The 27,319-nt window shown below is 34.7% G+C and overlaps 2 protein-coding genes across 7 annotated transcripts in view; both read right to left on the bottom strand.

Moving 5' to 3' along the window:
• Positions 1 to 678: 678 nt before the first annotated feature.
• Positions 679 to 14,039, bottom strand: LOC105328321 (peptidyl-prolyl cis-trans isomerase G). Of its 3 annotated transcripts, none has more exons than XM_034471429.2 (24): positions 13,964 to 14,039; positions 13,591 to 13,631; positions 12,574 to 12,639; positions 12,248 to 12,322; positions 12,014 to 12,121; positions 11,758 to 11,802; positions 11,334 to 11,421; positions 10,673 to 10,702; positions 10,265 to 10,410; positions 9,804 to 9,960; positions 9,429 to 9,554; positions 9,173 to 9,284; positions 8,582 to 8,790; positions 7,785 to 8,114; positions 7,400 to 7,519; positions 6,968 to 7,144; positions 6,776 to 6,856; positions 6,303 to 6,678; positions 6,079 to 6,138; positions 5,822 to 5,931; positions 5,371 to 5,712; positions 2,109 to 2,228; positions 1,580 to 2,017; positions 679 to 1,486 (listed from the first exon to the last, which is right to left on the bottom strand). In XM_034471429.2, exons 3-24 carry the CDS (start codon positions 12,635 to 12,637, stop codon positions 1,210 to 1,212), a joined length of 3,591 nt encoding a protein of 1,196 aa, XP_034327320.2. In that variant the 5' UTR covers positions 12,638 to 12,639; positions 13,591 to 13,631; positions 13,964 to 14,039; the 3' UTR covers positions 679 to 1,209. The 3 variants fall into 3 exon arrangements, with proteins under 3 accessions (XP_034327320.2, XP_034327321.2, XP_034327335.2); XM_034471430.2 differs by having other exon boundaries at positions 13,591 to 13,643; positions 13,964 to 14,035; XM_034471444.2 differs by lacking the exon at positions 13,591 to 13,631 and having other exon boundaries at positions 13,964 to 13,998.
• Positions 14,040 to 20,312: 6,273 nt separating this feature from the next.
• Positions 20,313 to 27,319, bottom strand: part of LOC105322770 (zinc finger protein GLI4) — a 52,715-nt gene continuing 45,708 nt past the window's right edge. For all 4 annotated transcript variants that reach the window (XM_011421652.4, XM_011421651.4, XM_011421654.4 and 1 more), the window contains exons 14-17: positions 27,018 to 27,293; positions 26,630 to 26,747; positions 26,096 to 26,194; positions 20,313 to 25,913 (exon numbers count right to left, since the gene is read on the bottom strand). In XM_011421652.4, the coding sequence (XP_011419954.3) occupies positions 23,626 to 25,913; positions 26,096 to 26,194; positions 26,630 to 26,747; positions 27,018 to 27,293 (2,781 nt within the window). In that variant the 3' untranslated portion in view covers positions 20,313 to 23,625. The remainder of the gene's footprint in view (positions 25,914 to 26,095; positions 26,195 to 26,629; positions 26,748 to 27,017; positions 27,294 to 27,319) is intronic.

Raw genomic sequence — 27,319 nt, 5'->3', positions numbered from 1 at the left:
ACGCTATGTACTGTAGAAAATGTAACCCATATTCATTGATTTTATTATGAAACAAGTTTGATCTTATCAAATACTAAACTCTATCAACAAGAGGTAATGGTCTAAATCAAAAATTATTTCTCATATTTACTTTCTAGATATTTTCGGAAGAAATAGATAATTTAATAGTTCTTTTAAAATTAGACATTTCTTCTTCCCTGCTTATACTGTACTACTTGGGAAAAAAAAATAACAATTTTTAAAGAACATAATTAAAGGTTGATGAGTGCATGAAAAGGAGGTGTATAAATGGAATGGAATATTTTTCTGAACAGTTTATACATGGTGCATCATAAACATGCGATTGAAAAGTAGATCTTAACACGAAATTATGATGAAATTTTTATAGTTTTGGACCTCTTATTAATAATGACTTAATCCGTACTAACCTAGATTATTGCAGCTAAGAAAATGTCAGTTAGGAAAATCAAAGAGAGCCACGCTATTGCAGCTATTAACCTACGCTACGTATTAACCTACGAGCAAGACCATTTCTCGTCATGCAAAAATCAGTTCTCTTTATTTTAATAAAACGTCAAAATTTATCATGGAAAGAGCTTGTATGAGGACCTATTACGGTACATAACAAACTTTAATTTACAGAGTACAGAGCGTAACACTAAATAAAACAGAAACATATTGACTTGTTCATCAGACATTTATCTATAAAACAATTGTTTGTTTCAAGAGACACACACAGACATGAGGAATTAAATCCATCCATGATTAGGCAGTTAATGTATATTCTGTTCATCATCGATTTATCTTACTTGGCATTATTAGCAAATCTGTTGACAATCTATTGGACAATTTTATTTAAAAATGTTAACACAATGTGACCACAATACACAATCTGTCGTACAGAAAACAGCGTGATATAAAAGCACACACACACACAAAAAATTGGTTTATGTACATGTGCAGGTACTGTAAATGAACACATGATTCGATACCATGTCAAAACTGAGTCTATTCAATTCAAACAAAAATTAATGAAAATCTGAAAATGAACAACTGCCACTTTAGATTGTCCAATTTTATACCAACAACTGGTGATCACCTGAATGTCCTTTAACCTGAACAGTCAGGTTTAAAGGTAATCAAACTATAACTAATTTATTTCCTACGTTGACACACAACGCATTTACAAACGAGTCACCTCTAATAAAACTAAGAACGACTACGACTTCTCCGTCTGCCTCGCGGACTGTTACTACGTCTGCTCCGGCTACGTCTTCTCCCTTTACTTATGCTTCTACTACGCCTTCTGCTGTTACTTCTACTCCGCTTTCTGCTGGTGCTCCTACTCCGCTTCCTGGATCTACTAGTGCTTCTACTCCGCTTCCTGGATCTACTAGTGCTTCTGCTACGCTTTCTGCTTCTACTGCGGCTTCTGGAGCTAGAACTTCGGCCTCTTCTACGACTACGGCTTCTGCGTGAACTTGATCTGAATATCAGAACAGTACCATCCATCAATATTACACTTACATGATAATTACAGAACTAAAGTTATAAATGTGCTCATTCTGTTGAATTTTACCTCCGTCTTGATCTTAATGGAGAGCGTCTTCTAGATCGACTCCTCGACCTACTTCTGCGGCGGGGAGAAAATCGCCTCCTGATTGGTGACCTGTACCGGTTGGACGGGGCACGTCTCCGTGGAGAAATCGATCTTCTACGACCTCGAGGTGATCTTGACCTTCTTGGTGTAATGGATCTTTTCCTTGGTGACCGTGACCTCCTTGATATAGACCTTCTTCGTGATGACTTTGGTGAAATTGACCTTCCTTTAGATGACCTTGATCTTCTTCTGGGTGATTTAGACCTTGGTGAAGGTGATCTCCTTTTTGATGTTGTCTTCTGAGGACTCCTTGAGAGAGGCCCTCGTTGTGGACTCCTTGATTTCTTTCTGCTAGACTCTGGCGATCGTGAAGCGTTTCGATGTGAAGATCTTTTAGGAGATTTTGATACAGGTCTTCTGTTGAAACAGATTCATGATGTTAATGCAACATGAGTTTAACTGATCAAAATAAACACTAAAATATATCAACATGTACAAAGATGGTTACTTTTCAGCTGGTGTTTGTCTGGCCTTGGAAGCTTTGGGTGACCTTGACCTGCTAGAGGAGGAACTTCGTGAACTTGACCTTCGTTTTCCAATCTCTACTTTTGATTTTGAAACACTGACACTGAAAATGAGACCAAATATTCTTCAATTTCTGTCTTAGAAAATTAAATTGATTAAATGAATGTTTAACTGCATCTAATAACCTATATGTATTTTACAGCAAGTTACATGTGAAAAGTAAGGTAATGAAGGAAGAAGTCTTAACTTGTTTTCTCAAAAGCTGGGATAAAACAGCAATATAACACATTTAATATATTTACTTTCATATCATATTCATGCTTGATTGAGCATGTGAAGTCCTTTTTTCTAAACTGAGTTTATCCTTCATATACTGATATAAAATTTTGATTTCATCAAATATATTTGTACATTTATGTATATGAAATACCGTATTTTTCCGACGATTAGTCGGTATTTTTTTCCTCTGAAGCAGAGCACCCGACTTATTGTCTTGTTCGACTTGTCGTAGGCTCGAGGTCAGAAAATTGTTAAAAATAGCATTAAAAATCTTGGTTTTAATCATCTTGAGTTGGCTGTGTGATTGAAAATTACGTTGTTGAATTCACTGTTCATCTTTAATAATTATCATTTTCACTTATCTGTTAACACCAAAATACATAATAATAACAGTTATTAAAAAATGGTACATTGTCTTTAATCAATTAAAAATTTTACCGTTCTGTTTTTATAAACACATCGTCAATGTATAAACACATCGTCTATGTATCACTAGTAGGAAGATAACATTGCGCGGTAAAATTGAAACCAAATTTGAATGGAAGAAAATATTGCAGTAGGTCCGGGGGTGTTTTTAAAATTTAATTATTTTATTAGTAAAGAGTTGTTAGTGGAAAGTATAAATCAGAAATATTTTATGGTCAAATTCAATCTTAAAATACGTAATCGGCAATTATCAATACTACTGTTTATACAATAGGCTGACACCGGTTGTGTTAATAATCTTGCCCTAAGACTGAGATTTTTACGTCAATTTTACTCCCTGTGTATATAAAGAGTACCGTTATAAGAGTAATTATAGTTCATTGATTAATTGTTGTCCAATTCTTTGATTATTGTTAGATAAATTTTTTAGGAAACGTATGTATGTCGTATATCGTCATTATCAAGTCATACAAATGATTGATCTATTTCTAACAGTGTCTATGTAAAACAAAAGCGTGTAACTGCATTACTGGATACAAAGTATAAAACAAGTTTCATCAAATCGGTTTGTTCCCGTTTTGCACACATTTGAAAATTAGGTATCGAGAAAATGTGTGCGAAACGGGAATTTGACCAGGTGATATAATTGCTTAATTGCTATAGTCTATATCACAGTTCCTGTAAGGGCAATTGACAATAAAATAAATAAAACATCTACTCGCAATTGATATTTACATTTATTTTATGTTACAATATAACTTGCATAGAAGCACATTTACATAATAATTGACATCCATGTTCTGGAATTTAATTTTAAACATCGATTTGGTCATGAACAATTTCATTAATTTCTTTAAACAAAAAAGATTATTGCAAAAATGTTGTGTATGTATTGCTTTTGTTTAACTTCCTGCCTTTAGGATGTACATTTACACGCTACAAGTTTGAAGAGAAAATATCATATATTAGTATTTATTTATTGCTTACATAAATGGAGGAAATGTGTCTAGTGAAAACGCTGCTAATTATTTTTCATTTATGCTGTGGTTTGAATAATCGAAGAGAATACTATTAGACAAATGTATGATGATATGATGATAAATAGGCAATTTTATATGCTTCAAAAACTGAAAATATTTTTTCACAAAACCTATCAAATGTAGACCTAATTCATACATTTTCAACCTTCTTTAGTTCGAGGTATATCGAATCAATATTTACATTATTATTTTTGTCGGAATTTATTTAGCTACTGATTTGAAAATCCAGAAAAGTGACCCGCAATATACTAAAGCGGTGATGTCGATCATAAGATCTACTGTCAATGCTGCTACTTCGAAGATTGAAATATTTTGTGATAAAGGTCTGTTTCTTTTCATAATAATATTTCTGTTAATACCAAACAACCAATTATAAACATGCGATTTACATATTTTGCAGCTACCATGTTAGTTGTAAAAAGAGACACGGAGTACCCCATATGACTGTCCGTGTAGTTTTCCCCTTTATCATATAATTATCCACTGAATCAGCTTCCAATTGGCCCGGGACCAGCATTTTTTCCTCAATTCATCGAGTTTTATATTTAATGTAAATTGGCAAAAATGTAAAAGTCAATCATCTTATCCTTATTTTTCTTATCAGTGAGCGGAAATTTAAGACTAAAAATATCAATTTGATCTTTATTTTATCAAATGAAAAAAATGGTGATAGTTATTAGTCTAAAACACAACAAAATATCTATATTCTTCTTGTTTCATGGCGCTGATGTATGAATGATAAAACACAAGTAAAAATCCAGATAAAATCTTTGACTGAAAGCAGACTATAATTGCTATCACAACACAATTCACACCTATTGTTCTATACCCAATTATTAAATGTGTGCAAAACGGGAACACACCATCAAATCATAGTAATTGCTAAGCTTTCTGCACTTGAGATCCCCCTTTGAAGTCCGACACGAGACAGGTGCATGCCTATGACACCGGAAATTGTTAAACAAACATTGACCACGCGCCGAGTCAACAGGTGGCTGGTTACGTAATGGCGAATACACTGGCGATAGTCAGAGTGGATAATTATTTTAATGCATGGGAATAAAATATTTCTGACAAAGTAAGTTTAGTTTTGCATAACACGCGATATTGGGAATTGTTTAAAATGCAAGCGACTTTGTAGATGTTGCCGGTATTTGAAAATATGATGCATAAGTATAAAGTGTAATTGTTTGAATGTTAATCATTAATAATAATTGGTAGCAATATCGGGGACATCGTGGCATCATACACTGATAATGTTACTGCAGTTTTATACACCATTTTGAAGTGATAAGATCGACGTAATGTCTGAAACAACGTATCGTAGGATTTTGTTAAAATTTTGGCTAAAAATGAGCAATTCGACGAGTCGTCGGGAAAATACGGTAATAATATGTGTATGTTCTCAGCAAAAACCACCACATTTCGTTAATGAAAGGTAATACAATAAGTCTATAAACACTACTTCATCACACTTGAGAGTGAATGACAAAATCTTACTTAAAATCTTTAATTCTTTCATCTAAAGTTGACTTTGGCAGTTGCTTTTTCTCTGGGGACTTCTCCGCCGTTGCAGCAGGGATTGGTATTTCCAGCATGCTAGTCCACGCCTTGCGGGAAGTGTCCTGTGTTGCCTGCTGATTGGTCGATTTCACTGGACTCCTGTCCTCAGTGCCCTCATTTTTGCCGTACAGAAACTTGCTGGTTGGGGATGGTGAGCGAGATGCATCAGACTCAGACTCGGAAGATTCAGACCTTGTCATAATTCTGGCAGTAGAAAACGACTTGACTCCATCTTGTTTCTTTTCAGCAGAAGACTGCATGTCCCATCTGTTACTCTTCCTGCAAAGTATCGAAATATATTTCTCAAATGCATGATGACATGTACATTGTTAATTAGATCTACACCGTCTGTCTATAGACTGCGGGTGTGGCGCTAATGGTAACACACCTGGCTAGCTCTGATGTGGCCTCGGCCACCTGCTCTAGGGGTGGCATTGGTGGGGTCCTGATTCTGAGAGATGTCCGTACACTCTCTTCTTTCTTGTCAGATTGCACAGTCTAAAAGCAGGTAAAATCTGACATTACCAGAATGCTTATTCTAAGCATAAAAACACTTTTGTTAAAATAATAAAAATATCCTTATTTCTAGAGTAGTATAAAAATTTCAGTAAACATGTTAAAATAATTGAAATCAGTGATGATTACCCTTTGTGGTGGCTTCTCATCTACCTCAGGGTCTGGGGGTGGCTGCCATTTAAATCTTTCCTAAAACACAATAGTGCTAGGAATATTTAAAATCAATATATAAAAGAAATTCACATTCAGTTTGGACCTACTGACAACAATCATTACACAACACTGAATATGTAATCTGCAATAAAATTGAAGAGACACTGAAAATCCACAAAATGTATATGTCCAATTTATACCTCTACTTTTTTCTCTTTCTTTCTTTCCTCTGCTACATCGTCATCAGATTCTGAACTAGATCCAGAACTTCTGGAGTCATCCGACCCTGACCTGCTTGATGATGAGAATGACCTTGATCTTCGAGGTTTAGAATCACTCAGTGACTTCACCGGCTGGGCTTTTATTGGGACCTCTTTCTTCTCTAGGTCATACTGTATTCTGCTTTGTTGCATAACTTCGTAAGGTCTACTAGCACGGTCAGATCTGCCATCGTCAGGTGACCTCCTACTTTCGACCTTTGTGTTATCCCTGGTATCCCGTCTCTCTATGGTGATTTCTCTCCTCTCTGGGCTTTGTCTATGGTTACCATTCACTGTGGCTGCGGCTGATCGATCTCTAATGACAAAACACAAAAAACCCTCATTGTCATACAATGTCTAATACATCAATTTCCTTCAAACAATGGTTTTCAAAGATCCTTAGTAAATCAAACCTATTTTTAGAGTCGTTGAGTGGCTTCAGTCCCGGTTTCCAGTGTGTTGGCGGTGGACTCTCTGATTTCTTCTTTACAATTCTATAATGGTTTTAGAAATAGTATGTAAAGTATTAGTCTTCTCCACATTAATTGAAATAGGTAATGAATATAATGTTTCTTATACAGCTATAAGATGATTGGAAAGCTTACCTTAGAGGCTGAGGTCTTCGTTCTGGACTTCTAGATCTTGACCTTGAGCTTGATTCACTTGACTTGCTGCTGCTGGAGCTGTATCGCTTCTTACCCCTGCTCCTGTTCCTTGAATCTGACCTTGACCTCCTACGTGCCCTCTCTGGTGACCTTGACCTTCTGTTCGAGTCTTTAGACCTGTTTCAATGTTCAAAACCAGAAATGAAATATGCAGAATTTATGTTATATTTTCATGTTGCTTATTCTCAAGCATTTCATATAAAGAAAATAGCAATGATGAGGAACTGTTGATAAGCTCACTTTGAAAAATTCTCTTTCATAATCCACTTAAGATAATTTACATACAAAATGATTACAATTTCACAAAAACATTATTTTCTAAGACACCCTGTTAAGACCATTTTGCAATAAACTCGACGACCCTATACCCACCTTGACCTCCGTCGCCGGTCCTGTACAGAGACGGTCCTCTCAGGACTACGTCTGCTAACTTCCTGTCTCCTGCTTCCTTGTTCCACGTTTCTTCGCCTCTCTTTTGAATCATCTGGAGATCTGTAACAACAGGGATATGTTAAATTATGTAAGATTACATATGTTTTCAGATTTGCAAGAAAGACAAAAAAAAAATCATGTCTAAAATAGTAAATTTATTGGGATTAGTTACCAAATTAGCAATTATAAAATTACATAATAGTCTTCAAACTGGTTATAAGGTTAACTTTTTTATTTAAATCATGCCAGAGAAGATTCCATTAATTACTTTGCGGAGTATTCAAATTAGAAATTATCATGAATATAGTCAACAGAAATCTAAGACCTTTGTCTGTTGTCCCTCTCTTTGTTTCCAGTCAAATCCCGTTCCTTGTCCTTGTGCCTGGGGGGTGAGGAATCGTCAGATACTTCACCCTCAGAGGAGGAGCTCCTGTCATACCTCCTCCTCTTCTCTCCATCATCCCTCCTTCTCTCACTCTCTCTATCCTGCCTTCTGTCTACCGCTCTGTCTTTGTTGCGGTTGTTATCGCGGTTCCTTTGACGGTCGGGTGACCTGTCTCCCCCTGTGGACTCCTTCCTGTCCCTCCTGGATCGCCAGTCAGGCCTCTCTTGTCTTGATCTCTTGTCATCCTCTGGTCTGTCTGGCTTGTCTTCCCTAATAATAGAAATTTTTTAATTTTCAACCCCATGTATGATTCTTGTTATGAAACAGCCAAAAGAGATGGTTTGAAGCATGAATATATGACTCATTGTTGAATATCTTGTTTGATTGCCAGAATATTGATGAGCAATTAAAATATTTTTCTAGCATCATAGAAAATAACAACGACACTTGTGCTGGAATTTACATTTGTAAAGCATACTAGAAATGCCCTGAAAAGTATGTTTATCTTACAAATGCTACTCAGTAAGTAAGTACATATATATTCAAGCACACTTTTCTTGCCAAAATCTAGTGTGAATTACCCATACATAGAAACTTCTACATCTTGGAAAAAAAATGAAAATTTCATTTGTAGGTTGTCATCTGAACATTTAACTAAAGGGCAAGTTGCCATAGAAAGCACTGAGACAGAGCATTTTGACCAGTCACTCAATGTTTAGATCCTCCCATACACTGACCTCCTTCTCTGATAGTTCTCCTGTATGTGCCTCTCCCGCATGGGCTGCCTATCTCGCCTATCACCTATCCTGTCCCCCCTCGCCCACTTCTCCCCCTGGTCTTGATAATCCCCAGGCTCAGGGTGCTGCTGCTGAGAGGACCTTAAGCGGGTTTCTACCGCCCGCTTCCAGTGTGGGGGAGTCTCGCTTCTGCTGCGGCTTCTGTATCTCTGATATCACAAAGATACATATGAGTCAAAATAAGTTCAGACTTAAAAGTCTATACAAGTCAGGTTTGAGTCAAGTCAGTCTGAGTCAACACAAGTCAAGTGTGACTCAAAAAAGTAGTGTATAAATACATATACTAAACACTGTGTGTGCTTATTTAGAATTATGAAAATTAAAAGAATGCATGTGGAATTGAAATTTTGAACTGCAGCTGAGAATCAAAATTTCACAATAGTAGAGAATATAAAAAACATTACCTATACTAGTAATGAATCGCTATCTATACACATAAAAGTACTATTCATTGTGGAAGCTTCTAGGATTTATTATTTGCTAAGTCACAAAATCATGCCATTTTCATAAAATATCAAACTGTATACAAACCAAAGTGCCGCGCCCTTTAATTTTTCGCCCACTGGCTGTAAATTTTTGCTGGTTCCCATAAGGAATTCTGTCAATCTTCCTTCTGTTACCATAACTAGGGGGTGACTTTTCCCTACATTAAACAGAGAACATATCTGGTATAAGAAATTTAAATAAAAATCATAACCCATGTAATTATCTATATCAAAGTATGTATAACATTTTATTTTTATAGAAATTGCTTCCAGTATCTCAAAATCTTGCTTTGTTATCATACTGTTTGCTTTCCTCTTCTTTGTTGCCCCGATACAGGAACTTTTGTTGGGGGACTTCTGGGATTTCGTCTGGACGAATCTGGGCGAACACTGTAGTAATCTCTTCTTCCTTTTCCTCATCTTTAGAACTGATTTAAAAATAAAGAAACAAAATATACAATTACAAACTACAAAACAATTTTTAATACCCCCAAACAGTTATGTATTACCTAAATTGATATGGAAAATAACAAATTCTATTTTTGTAAAATAAAAAGGGAGACCTATTCATTTCTGCATTTCAAAAGCAAAGAGACACAACAGAGATTGCGTCAAACATATACTATACATAATACAGAGAGTGCATTGAAAAATGTTCTGGTGTATTTGTGTCGTACCTTTCCTCCCCCTTCTTTCTCTTTTTGTGCTTCTTCTTTTTGGACTCCTTTTTGTGTTTTTTCTTCTTCTTTTTTGCTTTTCCAGTTTCTGCAGAAGACTCATCCGAATCACCGGAACTCTTGCCATCTGATTCAGAGTGCTTTTTCCTCTTTTTAGCTTTAAAAGATACATGTTACAAAGATAGAACCACATTTACAATGTTTTAAAGCAGCTACATGTATTTGGTATGAATTAGCCATCAAACCAAATACTTTGTTTTTCATTTTTCTTTCCTATGAAAAATTAAATTTAAGGGAATTATGGATTTGCTTCAATGGATGTCAAAATTGGCTGATTCTTAAGATTGTTTTTTCCCATTTAATAATGATTGATATACATGTACATATAGATTCTAAAGACATTACCTTATACATGTACATGTTTAATCTTTTTCTAAATTTTTATAAATTTTAGTGATTACCTTTGGATTTAACTTGGAGAACCAATTCTCCACAGTTGGCAATTTTCGCATCTATTTTTGGTCGACTTTTCTCGTCTGTTTCCAAATTCTCTATTTTTGAGACCACTTCCTTCCCAAAGATCACATGTCCAAATACAGTGTGCTTACTAAAATAAAACAGCAAAATCACATGAAGATATAAAATATATAGTTTTTATAAACTGGGAAGTAAATTCTTGGGTAAAGATACAAAATACTAGGAAATATCTAAAATATTCGAAATAACTATTGTTTGACAAGACTTTGTAAATCAAATGAAAGAAAAACCCTTTTAACCAACATACTTAAATTGTTACAATTCTGTTTTCAATCTCCATTCTCCCATTGCATGATTTTAATTCTCATGCTCTGATTAATTAATTAACTTACTTGTCAAGATGAGGCGCTGGCTTCGTTGTTCTGTTTATAGAAGTCCATGGGTAGAAATCAGGTGGGAAAAATAATGATAAATGTATCATTTTACAAAACAAACAAAAATTCACTGACACACAGTCGGTTACATGTACATGATCAATTTATGTAATAATATACTGGTATTTGTACTGTTTCTAATTAATAAATAATTGTGACCAACACACAAAGGAAACATTTATTTTCAAATTATTTTCATTAATGACCCTCTTTACAGTTTACGCTAATAAAAACGTTTTGTAAACTTCAAGAAAATAACATCCCGTGAAGTGTATTATATCATTTTATTTTATTTATTAATTTTATTAAACATAAGGCATGTGACATTTTAACCCTTGGAAAATCTTTTAAAGACAATAAGTACAAATCAATAAGAATTGATTTTTATAAAATAAAGATTATCTGAATCTGTTTTACAATTTTACATAAAAAGGCAGACTACCCCTGTCTACCCCTAAGTAACCTGACATCGAAGACTATTGTCCAGAGAGTCCTTAATCTTTGTTAACAGAAAAAATAAAATTTCATCCACTGAAGGAATACTTTAGATTTCAAACTTATCACATTGTTTCTTTCAGTCAGTGTGATTTGTTTCTTTGCATTTCTCGATGGTACCTACATGAAAAACTGGGAGCCATTTGTGTCTTTTCCGCGATTGGCCATGGACAAAAGGAAGTCTGTATCATGCTTCGTCACAAAATTCTCATCTAGTAAAAAATTACACTATTCAGGGCAATCGATAGTTTAAAACATCATCTTTTAATTTCTATTACTAAATTAAGTAAATTTACAATTATTCATTCATAAATCATTTTAACAGACTTTGAAAATTCAGACAAGTCTCATAGTATTTTGGGTAAAAAATACAATATTTAGGGAGATAATTTGAAACTTTATCCTTAAATTTTTAATATATTAAATTTTTAATTATTCATTCATAAATCATTTTAAGTCAGACATAAATCATTTTAATTAGGACCGACAAATTTCATAAATTTTGAGGTCAATTTTTTATGTAATTTTTAAAGAACAAACTAGCTTACCAGGAAAAAATCCATCGTAAATAGATTCCCCACCAGTTCCATCACCTAAAAAGTACAATGCTTCTGATTAGCATGAAGCACCTGTACCAATAAGAAATCTTTATAACTTTTTTAAAAGTTATGAAGATTTGTTGATCATTTTTTTTTTACAAATTGTAATTTATAGAATGTATACTTTGAGTTTGAGACAGATATTTTAATGCATGTACATGTACCCATAAAGAACCCTATCTATGGCTTAAGTACAAAACCTTACCTTTGGTAAAATCTCCAGACTGAATCATGAAGTCTTTGACCACACGATGGAAGGGGGCACCTTTGTAGTGCAGAGGAAGTTCAGACTTCTGGCTGACTCCTTTCTCTCCTATATAAACATTAAATTTATTTGTGTAAATAAAAACTCCTATTTGTTTTAAATTAACATCATACTGCATTCTCACTTTTACTTAATCAGTACCAGTATATTTTAGATAGAGCGTAGTTTACAAACCTGTGCACAGGGCACGGAAATTTTCACAAGTTTTTGGACAAACATCTGAAAACAATTCAAAGACGATCCTTCCTTCTGCAAAAAAAAAAAGGAAAATAAAAATTATGTTCATATACCATGAAATGAAAAATTAATCTCTAAATATGTGTGTTCATATTATCTTATAGAGGACCAAATGCTTCAGAAACTGATTTCTGATAAAACTCGATTAACTATCAAGTCAGTCATAAAGTCCTTTGGAAGATAATCTAAAATGAATTAAAAATAGCAGATATTGTTGATTAATACCATTGCTCATTTACTTTGCTCTGAAAAAAATGTATTACCTGCTTTTCCATCTATTTCAATGTCCATAAAACATCTGGGTTTATATCCACCTGATGCCGCCATTCCTATAATATAAATTGATATGGAGTATGTATTAAAAACATTAAATAAAACTGTGCCCATTGTTAATAAACAGTACCTGGGGAATTAACGGTAGACCTTACCTATAAGCATATCAATGTTGGACAATTTGACACTTGTAGATTAAGTACACTATATTATTCTATTTGACTTGCTATAAAACAAATCAATAGGAGCCCAGGCGAGATCAAAACAACTGTGTGATACTCTTTGTATATCACACATTTAAATTAAACCTGGTTGCCGACATCAAAGTTTGTTGTCAAAAACATGGACACTTTCTGGAACATTTTTAAAAATTACTTTCTTTTTTGTAAATTGTCTACATACATGAATCTTCTGCACTTCTAGGTAGAAAAAGATTTCAATAGCTACCTAGCTTTAAATCAGGTTGCTATCAATATATGACCAGCGAACTGGCTCAAACACTAATGTAGACACAAAGTTCAAAAGGTTAAGCATCTGACTAAAGATTCAGAGGGGCCTAGATTTAATTCCCAGTATGGCCCTTCTATTTTTCCTCCATGATGTAACATTTGGTTCTGTGTCCGATCCCTAGATTTTGCAGATTTACTCCTGCCAGAGAAAAGGACCTGGAATGTTGATCTTTGAGGTCAAAGATCATTTTAGAAAGAGAAATGCGATAGTCAGACTGGTCAAATGCTGGAGGCATGGCATGCAGATAGCTCTGTTGGTAGAGCACCTGACTAGAGATTCAGGGGGCCTGGATAAAAATCCCAGTCTGGTCCATCATGTCTTATCCCAATCCGTACAAATCAAGCAATGGAAGCAATGATTTTATTACAACTGTTTATGATCGAGAATGTTACCACATAAGTCAGGAGAATACTCAGAATAGGTAAGTAGATCAAAATGAAGATATATCACAATAACTATTTTTCCTTCATGATTACAAAGAAATAATAGTTATTTACCTGGAATGTGGTTTGCCTGCCTTTTAAAGCCAGTTTCAGAACTGAAAGAGGAACTGATAAAATACATTTCATGAATCAGTTTTTGACAATACGTCGGTAATAATTAAACAAAACACAAATGATATCACAGAATGACACCTGCAGATGTTGGATCATAGTGATTTGTTCATTTCTTAAAGCATGACTCGTTTTAATTTTACATTGAATTCGAATTTCCTCTGAAAACGCCGCTTTCCCTCCACGTGATTTGCAAAAGTTACTCTTTTGTCTTCGTTTCATTATATCGATAATTGTTATTTAAACACAATAATATCTTTTTACATAATATACATAAGCCTGACTTCTCTACTTTTGAAAATGTATTGATTCTTACCAAATTGATAATCCAAGCCTCACATTTACAGTTCGTCAGGAGTTATTTGCCCTTAGGGTTTCTATAATGTATAGAACCGATCCGTATTACAGATCCGGTGGAAAGTTTATTTTATTGGGGGGGGGGGGGGGGGGGTCTGCGGGCATATTTTCCCCCGATAGAGTAAAAATTAAAAAAAAAAAAAGACGGATGATGTGTTTTTAAAAAATACTTTCTCCTTTATCATCTTATGTATAGAATAGGATAGAACTGATCCGAATTACAGATCCGGTGGAAAGTTGAGAAGGGGGGTGGGGGGGGGGGGGGGGGGGGGTGGGGGTCTGTGGCTCTATTTTTCTCCGATCGAGTAAAAACTAAAAAAGAAGGATAATCTGTATTTTAAAAAATACTTTCTACTTTATTATCTTTATTATATTTCTGCTCTAGATATGACTTTCATTTTTTTTACCTTTATATATATATTAAAAAAAGTGTTCCACCACCAGTATTCTCTTTTGAGAAGTGGACAGGCATAGCCTACATCCACGCAGAGACATATTAAACTCAAAAGAGAATACACCACCATGTGCAGCTGAGCACAGGCATTATGTTTCTGCAAAATTTAAAGTTTACTTCGATTTTACTTCGGTTTACTTTTCCAGAAAAAAACACTGAACAAATCGATGAACCATGATTTTTTTTATGAAAATGGTGCGTTTTTGTCACGAGAAAGTTTTGAAGAAAAATATTAATAACATACATTGTGCTTGTTTTATGCAATATACATGTGACAGTATTATTATGCTATTTCAAAGTTCCTTAAAAGAACACAATTTTCAAAGGACAATTTTATAAAGTTACAACGTCCTTTTGTGCTTATGTTATATGGGAAATTGATGTTGACGAACTGCATTTTAGAAGTGGAAGTCAGAACTGGTGTTAAAAGTCTTCCCAGAATTAAGTGGGACTGAACGGTGTATTCAAAGTTTGCTTTAGGACATCCACAAAGTCTGATGTTCAATGGTTACAATATAAAATTCTACATAAAATATTGCCTGTAAATCACTATTTACAGAAAATAAAAGTAACAGAATTGAGAAAATGAAACATGTACTTTTTGTGAAAGTGAATCTGAAACTATTTTACTTGTACTTTTCATGTGCACAAAAGTGGTAAATATCTGGAATGATCTAAGTCTACATATTTATTCCACTACTTCGAAGCGAGTGGCTTTTAATGCTAAAAACATACTTTTTGGTGAATCTTTACTTATGAATGAAAACCATGTTATAATATAAATTTTATAATTTTAAATGCTAAACAGTATTTTTTTTTTCACTGTTTAAAAGGTATAGTATAATACCGAATCTCCATGGATTGATACATGTAGGTCATGTGAAGATGTATTATAATGTTAAACAAATTATATCTGAAAAAATTCTACTGTTAATAACTTTGATGTTCTTTGGTCACAATGGAAATATATACTAGAAGTATAATTTGTTTTCTAGAATCAGCTGTTTTTGTTAATGTTTCTCTCTCTCTCTCTCTCTCTCTCTCTCTCTCTCTCTCTCTCTCTCTCTCTCTCTCTCTCTCTCTCTCTCTCTCTCTCTTTTAAGCAAATTAACAAAAATTGCATAGAGTTTCTTTTTTCTCTTTCTCTTTTGATGTATCGGCTTAGCGTATAAACTTACTGTAAATTTATTTTGTATATCTTGGTATGAGTGATGTGTGCAATTGAAGTCTGCATGGGTGGCCTGTACAATATGTATTATACATATATTTGTCTGCATGTTTGTATCACTAGCACAGAAATAAAGCATTTAAAAAAACATATTATAAGAACCAGGAACAAAAAATGTAATAAATGGAAAGCTTTATAGAATAGTCTCTCCACAATCGCCCTCGTTACACAAACTTCTTTCTTTGGAAATTTGTCGACAGGACCGTAAAAGGACCCATTTAAGTCACGTGAGGTTAATTGAAGGGTATTCAATTTCTGCAAATGTTCAATTTCTGTTCCTTGAAAAGCCATTCATATTGATTTGCCAGCTGTTTTCAAAAGGATTTATTTTTTGTTTATTAGTCAGATGTGTGTATGTATATATTGTATGTGTAGCATCAATCAGTAAATTGGAAGCTCGTAAATAAGTAAAATATTTATACGGTTATGAAGAAATATTGGAACTCATTTAATATTTGCATTCCAAACCTGTCGATGTGCTCATGCAAGAGTCTGCATGGGTATGTTAAATTCAAAACCAGTCTTTATTGAATTAACGTTATATCAGCTCATATTATTCTGCATGCATAAAATGCCACACAGTTTAACATAGACTATTACCTAAAAAAAATGTTATCACTTCGTCCAAATTGTGTTTCACCTTACAGGTGAGATATTTACCTTTGAAAATCAATGAAAATTATAATTCTGAAGGGAGAAATAATCATCCATGGGATATGTAAAAATTCTGTTGGACTTTCTCAAAACCTGGTATACATAGGAATTTTACATTATACAGGATATTAAAATGTATTTTAAAGAAATTTTCGACCCTCAAAATGCCTGTTCGATCAACATAATTGCTGCGACAGACAACCATTTCAGAGCCACAACGAATACTTGGGTTTCATTAATATTCGTATGCATCAATTTTCGTGGATTAAATATCACATTAACGTTTCAAGGATCCAAACTTAAGAATGTGTTTTAAGAAATTGCACTTCGGTAAACATTTAATTTCATAGATTAACGCAACAAATTCCACGAAAATTCGAATTCAACGAATATTGATGAAACCAGCAATAGTTTATAATTGTGCAAAAATTTACCATTGACGCAAATGACTAACAAAACTGCTTATTTACATAATTTTGACATAAACTTCGTAGACATTTAAAGATTAACGTTATCATGATAACAGTTATCATAATAAATAAGGGAAGCTTCGGTCACTTAAAGGCCCATGGGTCGTAGGGATCACCTGACTATAATTATACATGTACATGCAATCTGATTAAAATCAGATTCTCTGGTCCTCTCATGAAGTTTGCTACACTAGGATCTCTTTGTGAGCGTATCAATGGATCTGATTTTAAAGGGACTTGGACACGATTTAAGATCAAAAATTTATTTTTATTTTTTATGTATAAAATGGTTTACTGGTGCATTTTAAATGATTTACCAAAATATTGAATGTTAAAGTCAAGCTACAAGCGAGATACAGAGGTAAGAATTGGTTGTTATGTAAACAAAGCTCGAGTCTTATAGTTGTTTACAAAAAATGTAATGAAGAGAATTATCATTTCTTTGACAAAATGACAAGTAAGAACAATTTAAACTAATTCAGTATCTTCATAAATACTATTATCAACAAAAGAAAGATACATTTGATTGAAACTTACGCCAATACAACACATATGTAAACAAGAGATGTTCATGAAACATTTATGCCCCCCTCCCTTGGAAACATCTACAAAGAAAATGAACGTAAACTGCAAATAACTGGTATTTTTCTAAGTTAAAGGGCCATAACTCTGTCGAAAATTGCTCTATCATTCCCAAAATCAAACATGACCTAGATATTATTTAGATAAATCTGTATATCAAATTTCATATCCATATGTGCACCCTCTGCGAAGAAAATGAGCAGAAACTGCAAATAGCTGGAAATTTTCTTCGTCCAAGGGCCATAACTCTGTCGAAAATTGCTCGATCGTACCCAATATCGAACTTGACCTAGATATTATCATGATAAACCTGTATACCAAATTTCATTTCAATATGTTCATCCTCTGCTAAGAAAATGAGCGGAAACTGCAAATAACTGGAATTTTTCTACATCCATGGGCCATAACTCTGTCGAAAATTGCTCGATCGTACCCAATATCGAACTTGACCTAGATATTATCATGATAAACCTGTATACCAAATTTCATTTCAATATGTTCATCCTCTGCAAAGAAAATGAGCGGAAACTGCAAAAAACTAGAACTTTTCTAAGTCCAAGGGCCATAACTCTGTCGAAAATTGCTCTATCATACCCAAAATCAAACATGACCTAGATATTATTTAGATAAATCTGTGTATCAAATTTCATATCCATATGTGCACCCTCTGCGAAGAAAATGAGCAGAAACTGCAAATAACTGGAATTTTTCTACATCCATGGGCCATAACTCTGTCGAAAATTGCTCGATTGTACCCAATATCGAGCTTGACCTAGATATTATCATGATAAACCTGTATACCAAATTTCATTTCAATATGTTCATCCTCTGCAAAGAAAATGAGCGGAAACTGCAAAAAACTAGAACTTTTCTAAGTCCAAGGGCCATAACTCTGTCGAAAATTGCTCTATCATACCCAAAATCAAACATGACCTAGATATTATTTAGATAAATCTGTGTATCAAATTTCATATCCATATGTGCACCCTCTGCGAAGAAAATGAGCAGAAACTGCAAATAACTGGAATTTTTCTTCGTCCAAGGGCCATAACTCTGTCGAAAATTGCTCGATCGTACCCAATATCGAACTTGACCTAGATATTATCATGATAAACCTGTATACCAAATTTCATTTCAATATGTTCATCCTCTGCAAAGAAAATGAGCGGAAACTGCAAAAAAACTAGAACTTTTCTAAGTCCAAGGGCCATAACTCTGTCGAAAATTGCTCTATCATACCCAAAATCAAACATGACCTAGATATTATTTAGATAAATCTGTGTATCAAATTTCATATCCATATGTGCACCCTCTGCGAAGAAAATGAGCAGAAACTGCAAATAACTGGAATTTTTCTTCGTCCAAGGGCCATAACTCTGTCGAAAATTGCTCGATCGTACCCAATATCGAACTTGACCTAGATATTATTATGATAAACCTATATACCAAATTTCATTTCAATATGTTCATCCTCTGCAAAGAAAATGAGCGGAAACTGCAAAAAACTAGAACTTTTCTAAGTCCAAGGGCCATAACTCTGTCGAAAATTGCTCTATCATACCCAAAATCAAACATGACCTAGATATTATTTAGATAAATCTGTGTATCAAATTTCATATCCATATGTGCACCCTCTGCGAAGAAAATGAGCAGAAACTGCAAATAACTGGAATTTTTCTTCGTCCAAGGGCCATAACTCTGTCGAAAATTGCTCGATCGTACCCAATATCGAACTTGACCTAGATATTATCATGATAAACCTGTATACCAAATTTCATTTCAATATGTTCATCCTCTGCAAAGAAAATGAGCGGAAACTGCAAAAAAACTAGAACTTTTCTAAGTCCAAGGGCCATAACTCTGTCGAAAATTGCTCTATCATACCCAAAATCAAACATGACCTAGATATTATTTAGATAAATCTGTGTATCAAATTTCATATCCATATGTGCACCCTCTGCGAAGAAAATGAGCAGAAACTGCAAATAACTGGAATTTTTCTTCGTCCAAGGGCCATAACTCTGTCGAAAATTGCTCGATCGTACCCAATATCGAACTTGACCTAGATATTATTATGATAAACCTATATACCAAATTTCATTTCAATATGTTCATCCTCTGCGAAGAAAATGAACGGAAACTGTTGGTGGACCGACCGACAGACCAACCAACCGACAGACAGCAGCAAAGCAATATGCCCTCCCTTCTTCGAAGGGGGGCATAAAAATGACAATATTCAAGTTGGTTTACAAAACAAAGAATTATGAACTCTGTATCTTGCTTATAACTTGATATTTGACTTTCAAATTTTGACATAGCATTTTAAACCTCTATATTTATCAGTAAAAAACATTGAAAATGGAAAAATAAAATTTGAAAATTTTAAGTCAAATCGTGTCCAAGTCCCTTTAATCAGATTGATTAATGTGAAAGATCCACTGAATAACAATTTCATTTGAAAATGTTCTGTCAAATGCATTATTTGATGGCTGTGATGCATGGTTATAATACTTTATGGTCAGATGGACAGCTAGATCTGAACAATATTCAAAGTATTGTAAAATGTGCGATACATTATCTGGGAGGAGGGGGGGGGGGGTCCCTTATGATGCACTGCACTGTGCATTATTAAATTGGTAAAAAGTGCTGAAGAGTTGTTATTTCACAATTTTTGAAGCTGGTACTTGTAGGTAAGCAATATAATTGTTTGTAGTTGTCTTGATCAGCCTGTTGTGAAGCAAGGATATTAATTTAATTCTTTTTCATCATTCAGAAGACTGCAGTCACATCAGGGAATATACTAATCAGGTACCATGTAGTGTACTTCTGTATAATGTTTATCCAAGTACATTTACACAGGTATACAGGACACCTGTACATGTGGTGCACAGTATGCTAGTTAATAAACAGAAATTGCAGAGACGTTTGTATTAGAAATTTATTGAATCATATTATGACATGTACATATATTCAACTTGATAAAACATTGTACATTTCACTAACATTTTGATGAAGTTAAAAAAAAGAACAAATCTCCCCCAGTAAATCAATCACAGAGAATAAGTAACAAGTATTCTTCAACAAAAAATGTTTACTGAAAATTTGCATAGATAAACCATTCATCAACATACATTGAAAATGAGGCTATATAAAATACATGCAACATCCTTCCAAGTTCCAATGCATAAAATGTAAATATAGGTATATATAGACATGTAAACATTTTGTACATGTATATAAACAACCTCTGTGAGATGAAAATGACATTCATACAACCTCTCATATAATAGCACTTTCAATATAATAGTTTAAAACTTCTGTTTCAATGTCATTTTATAACAATATTAAATGGTTAAAAATATAATCTCAATGTGAGTGTTTTAATTCACCTAAAAAATATAACTACATGTATGCACCAAATTTTGCAAACTGAGATTCAGTACCCCCAAACCTACTTGCTACTAAAGTAAAATCTCAGGTAAATGATACATAAAAGAATCAAATGTGTAAGTTTGTTTTTCATATGCATTTCACAAAGTGGTTCATCGTTATGTAAAATCTCTAGAAACTGATTGATTATTTATACCTATATTCTATGTCCTAATATGAAACAAAAAAATTTACCTTAATTGTGTAAGTCCAATATGTATGGCACTATAGTCTTACAATATCATATGACAAAAGATTCGTCGTTGTGAGATTCTATTATGAACACATTGCATGTTAGACAAAATAACATTGTAGTTATATGCATGTTCAAAAACATTTACAAAAACTTGTAATACAAAAAGAGTGAGATTTTTCCCTGTGATTATACAATAAGCACTAACAAAGCCATTAATGAAACCATGCACTTACCGTAAGTGTTCTATAGCATGAGCAGATCCAGAAAAAATTTTCTGGTGAGGGGGAAAATGAGGAATTTTGTTTTCCAGTTGGGTCCGAGGCCTATTTTCAGGAATTTCATAATATGACTTTAAATAAACCCCTACCCCCTCTAGATCTGCACATGTATAGTTTAGCTCTAATCAGCTTCATTGCAGAAGGGAGCTAACTGCAAACAAATTTACCCTGTACAGTCAATGACCTTGAATATACCCTGTATTGCATTGCTACTAGAATAAATTGATAAAAAGATTTTGTGATGAGCATTTAGATCAAGAATTATATTTAGTTATGTGATTACAATAAATTTTTTTCAAAATCTTGCACATTAATATATAAAAAAGAAAGTAAAGAAATTGACAGCTAAAAATTTTTTTAATAAATTGAATTGGCATTTTTTCAATTAAAATTTAGCCTAAATAAAACATTTTGATCCTTTAACCAGCAAAAAAAAAGGCCAAATCTACACTATATTTAAAAAGCATAATTATGTATTAAAATTATATATAAATGATTCAAGAATTAATCTGTGATAGCATATTTTTTAATTGCTGCCCACAAGAAGAGATCAAAAAATGAAGTGTGTGTGTGTATACTGGTAGATGAAATGACTGCAAGGTTACACATGTAACAGGTATGAATATTGGAGTCACACTATTTTTAAAAAAATAAATTTTACCACCTGTGGTATACTCATCAAGTTAAAAAAAGGAGTTTTGAGATGAAATTTTGATTATTTATAGATAAACATGCATGAACAGCATGATGTCATTACCTTTTAAATTTATTGCATTTTATTTCAAATTGGAGAGTGAATAAAATTGAAATGAATTAAAATCAGAGTATTGTTAAAAAAAATTGAGTATTTTGAGATAAAAATGTTTTTTAAAGACAAACTGTGAGCTGTTTGGCCTTATAATACCAACAAATTATTAAATAAGGGTGGTAAATAAATTGTAAGCATCCAATCCTCTTTAAGAATTTCAATATGATTTTTATAACCATAAAGTAATTACAAGTATTATTTATTTTATAAAAAAAAAAATCAAAATATATTCAGCTGTATAATTTCATAAAATTTTGATACAGGTATTTTTGTACACAACTCTTAAGTATTTTCCCTGGGAGATTTGAATATTCATACACATGCATTTAGCTCTTTTAATGAAATAAAAACAATTCTAGAGCACTTTGTGACTTATCCTTTGAGCGGCAACAGTTATAGTTCCTAATCCAATGTCAATCATTAATTGAGATACATTTGAAACCATGTGTGAAAAGTACTGTAAAAATAGATTGACTGGCTCTTACAAACATGAGAATTAAGTGACATTATGACCTCTTCCACACATAGAAGCTCATGGTGAAAAATCAAAAAGGGAGATAAAATGTATGACATTAATTCACAAAGGGGGTATATTCTTATAATCTATTACAATGATAACATGATAAAATCTAATGTGAGACGAGAAATGTCTTTAAAAAACAAATTTAATAGGAAAAATAACGCACATATACTCCGAACAATTTTCCTTGTGTGACACATAAAAGGTGGAAAAATATTTCTTCGTATAATACAAATTGAAGGAAGACTTGAATCTTATTCAGCACCAACACCAGTTTGTTATTTATCTCAGAGTAAAACAATTTTTCTCTCATGCATCAAATGCTCTACAGAGTTACTTCCCTTGAGAAAGTCTAACGATCAAAATGTATAGCACTATACATGTAAAACAGGGTTTTTTTTCTTGGCACTTCCTTGAGTTTCATCTCACACAAACATTATTAATAACAAATCAGCACTAAATTTAAATGATAGCACTATGATTTTCATCCTAACATGACTTTCATTTTCACAAAGCAAAGTCTTCGAATGTCCTGTCACCATTTTTCAGAATCCAGTAAAAATTAGATATGAAATGGAGAAAGATTTCATCTTTCAATCCTGTTTTTTTTTTTATCAACATTCAACAACACAACTTTCCTAGTCTCGTTAACACATTAAAACACATCTTTCAATCTTGTAAACCCTGACTTGAGTACATTTTTCTCACTATGTATCTTTCTCTTCCATTGAGAGTAAAATATTTTGTTTTCTCCTCCTTTGATGTGGAAATATCTGCTTTTCTCTTGTTTTCTTTTAAACTTTGCATTCCGTTCAACTGATGTGAAGAAATTTCCACTTCAATTCAGTTGAAATTCCCTGTTCTGTTCATCCAAGGGGAAATTTTCCTTCCCTTTCTTTTCAGTCAAGTTGAAATTTTCCTTTCCATTCAGTTACAAGTGAATACCAAGTATTCCGTTTCTATTCAGTCAAAATTCCTGGCTCTTTACATTCCAGCCCATCATCAATGCCTCATGTTTAGGTATTTATTCTCCTCCGCTAGCTGTGTGAGCACAGAGCTCATATCATTCACTACCATGTTGTTTGAGTTCATTATCGAGGGATTATACCTCAGTGAGGACTGGGAAGCTGAGCGGAGGCTCATAGCAGTCGGTGTGCACATGTCCGAAATAGAACTCATGTTGTCCAACAGATTCTCTGAGGAGATCGAGTTGATGTTCTCCATGAATTCCTCGATGATCGGGGGTGGGGGTTGCTGGGGTGGGGGAGGGGGTTGGGGTTCTTTTCTATCAGTGGAACTAGTGACCTGGTTACATCCAGGAGACATTTCCATCTGTGTTGGGTAAGCAGGTTGAGGCATGAGCTGGTTTTGTGTTGGTTGCCCATTGGGCATTTGTGGTTCCATGTTCATGTTTTGCCTGTACATCATGTTGGGAGAATTCTGGGGGTACATCTGTGGACCTGGTGGCTGGGGCATCATGTTGCCCGACTGGCTCTGGTTGTACATGAGCTGCTGCTGCTGCTGATGTGGCTGTGGTTGGTTGCCGTACATCTGTTGATGATGTTGGCGCATCACCATCTGGTTTCTGCCCTTGGCCCGCGGAGGAATGTGGGACGTACTTATGTGTGGCACCTGGACTTGGGGGCTCTCTGACTCTCGTTTGTTGACTGGAGGTTGAGGCTGGTGCATCATGCCACCCATCTGTTGCATTGCATTCTGGGGCAACACTTTAGGCATGTTTGGGGGATGAGGCATATTTGTAGGGGATGATAGGGGGTTATTCATGAATTGTTGATTAGGCATGGCTTGGTTTGTACTGTTCATAGAATTCCACTGGTTCATGTTCATATTTTGATTCATGTTCATTCGCATCATTTGAGGGTTCATATTCTGTTGCATAGTTGGGTACATTTGATTTTGGGGTGAAGTTTGTGATACCTTTCGATGTTGTAAATGAATGTTTGGGCTATTTGACATGGGACCATTTGGAGGATGAGGCATGGGAACATTAGGTGGGTGGGGCACTGGTCCATTGGAAGACATGGAAGAGCCATTATCATAACTAGGAGGATGAGGCATATGCATCATATTTGAACCTTGAGGTAGATTCTGAACATTTCCTTGCATTCCTTGTGAACCACTGTATCCTTGATTACACATAGAGTTCATCTGCATATTACCACCCATCATTTGCATATTTTGGTGTTGCATAGTTTGCATCATATTTTGTTGCATATTGTTTTGATTCACATCACCACACATCTGCGGCCTTGTGTTGTTATATTGTTGCATGCCGTTTGCGTTGTTGTACATCATTTCCTGATGACCGGGGTGGTTGCCATAGTAACCACCATTGACCTGCATGTTGGCGTCCATATCACCTGGGAGAGGAGTGGCCTGGTTCATATCCTGAGTGAGAATACTCGCCCTGGAGGAAGCTGCCACCTCTGTGTCTGCCAATGATCCATCCACATGGTAGTAATGTTCGTTGAGGAAGCGCTGCATGTCGTCTGGTATCAACATGTCCTCATTGTCGTTGATCATCTTTTCTAGCAGCTCCATCTCGGTGTCCAACTCCACTCCGTTTTCATATTCATCATTTTCTTGCACACTATTGTCTGTAGCTATGCTACTCCTCGATGAATTGAAAGTGCAATTTGAGTCTGTTTTTGTAAGTAAAGACTTCATGCTTTGGGGCACGGGTAAAGGTTTCATCACATTGAGGCTGTGGAACCTCTGCAGACGTTTAAGTGCACTGAAGTTGGGATCCAATGTTCTCACGGGATCACTAGCCCTCCTCCTCTCCTGGTTGGGAATTTCATGCGGCAGAGGTGTCCTACAAGGTGTACACGTCCTGACTCCATCCATGTCATGTCTAGCTGACAAATACCGCTGCACTCGCTCGCGGGATTTGCTCTGTGGGCTGCGTAGCGTAATAGCTTGAGATTGCACGATAAGGTTCGGTTGGCTTCCCAAGTGAGTTTTAGAGAACTGAGCAGCCATATTGCTGATGTTACTGTTACTAGATTCACTTGAGCGCCGACTGTGACCGGGCACGTTTCCATGCATGGGGATATTCCCAGTGATATCGTACTCATAAGGCGAGTTTGTAATGCTGAGTCTGGCTGATATCTGGGAGGCCTCACTAGAACGTCTGCTGGAGAACTTGCTGCCTGGCATGAAAGGGCTGGACTCAGAGCGCATGCTGGACATGTATGAACTCAGTGTGCTTGTGTTGCTGTCCCGACGCCCAACACCATAAATGTTTCCTGGAACCAATTCATTACGACCTGAAAAAAAGAATAGCATTATTGTAATTGAATTTTAACATGATGTACATTGATCATTTGAACCTTTAACCAATTTATGACAAAATCGTCAATACAATCATTGTTTATAATTGATTCAACAGAAGCATTAATTTGTAATCACAATATTCGTCGCATTTTGAACTTAAAACATTAACACTTACCAGTGAGATCTTGAGTCAGGCGTTTGATCTGCGGGTTTTTGAGGTGCAGTCCTTTTGTATTGAGGTCAGTGAAGGGAGACTGGGTGCACTGCTGGTTACCTGCACATAAACACAAAATTGAGAGACCCCGATCACTCTTCCAATTCCTATATACTGAGAAGTTCATATTACACTCAATTTATTCTACTAAAAACGTTTATCAAAATTTAAAGCAAAGGTAGAATGCTCTTTACAACATAAAAAGAACTTTCAGAGAAATAGTGTGATAGTCTACAAAACCTGTTATGCAAATCTTAATCAAGGGCAATAAACACTTTCATCACATCTTACCATATTTGTTAATATGTTCATGTCAATTCTCAATAAATCATGAACCAATAACCAATACTGGGTTGTGGCCAAATGGCTACATGTACTGTATATATACATGTATATATTTTTTATAAATTAAGTCATTGACATTTAATGCTAATGAAAAACTTACATTCAAAGATTTTCCCTACCATACCCATTATTCTTTTTGTTCGTCCTTACCTGATGTGGATATTTGAGGTAGGGCTGTTTTGCCAGGTAGACTCTTCAACTTTTGCTGCAGAGTTCTAGATGTGTTTATCCTGTTAGTTCTTGCTACAACCGCGGTAGTCCCATGAATCTGAAATCAAAAACAGTATAAGCTAGTAACCCTCAATGACTGCATCAAAGTTATTAATATGTTATGATGTCAAAATCTGATGATGATACAATCTTTAAAAAAAACCACGGTTTTAATTTCTGCAATGTAGAAATCTAAAAATCAAAGTCTGCTAGAAGCATTTAAATGCTCTTTGTTTATTCAAAATTCTAAATTCTATAATTTTATCACTTCAGGTATGAAGTACACCTGACCAACATTAAAAAAACAAGTTAGGAAGGTTGTACCCACCTCAACATCCTCTGGCTCTGGAATGTCTTCCTCCTCCTCTAAGTCTCCGTGCCTGTCAATCATGTGAGAGGTGTGGTCATCGATGAGATCTGGTTGGTTGTTACAGGTGACATTCACCTCGGGACTGCTGTCTGGGGAGGAGTGATGGTGAGGTCCGACCCCACCCCCTCCCACACTGTCCTGAGACTGACGTCTCTCTCCTCCCCCTGTGTGTAGGGGCGTGACTGTCAGACATTCCTCTACCTTCTTGTGACTGTCATCTTTTCTGTCAGTATCCTGCAATAGAGATTGCCCATCATAAC

Source organism: Magallana gigas, chromosome 5 (genome assembly GCF_963853765.1).
Source record: "Magallana gigas chromosome 5, xbMagGiga1.1, whole genome shotgun sequence".
In the NCBI taxonomy this organism is placed as follows: Eukaryota; Metazoa; Mollusca; class Bivalvia; order Ostreida; family Ostreidae; genus Magallana; species Magallana gigas.
This window is presented reverse-complemented; position numbering and strand designations above follow the sequence as displayed.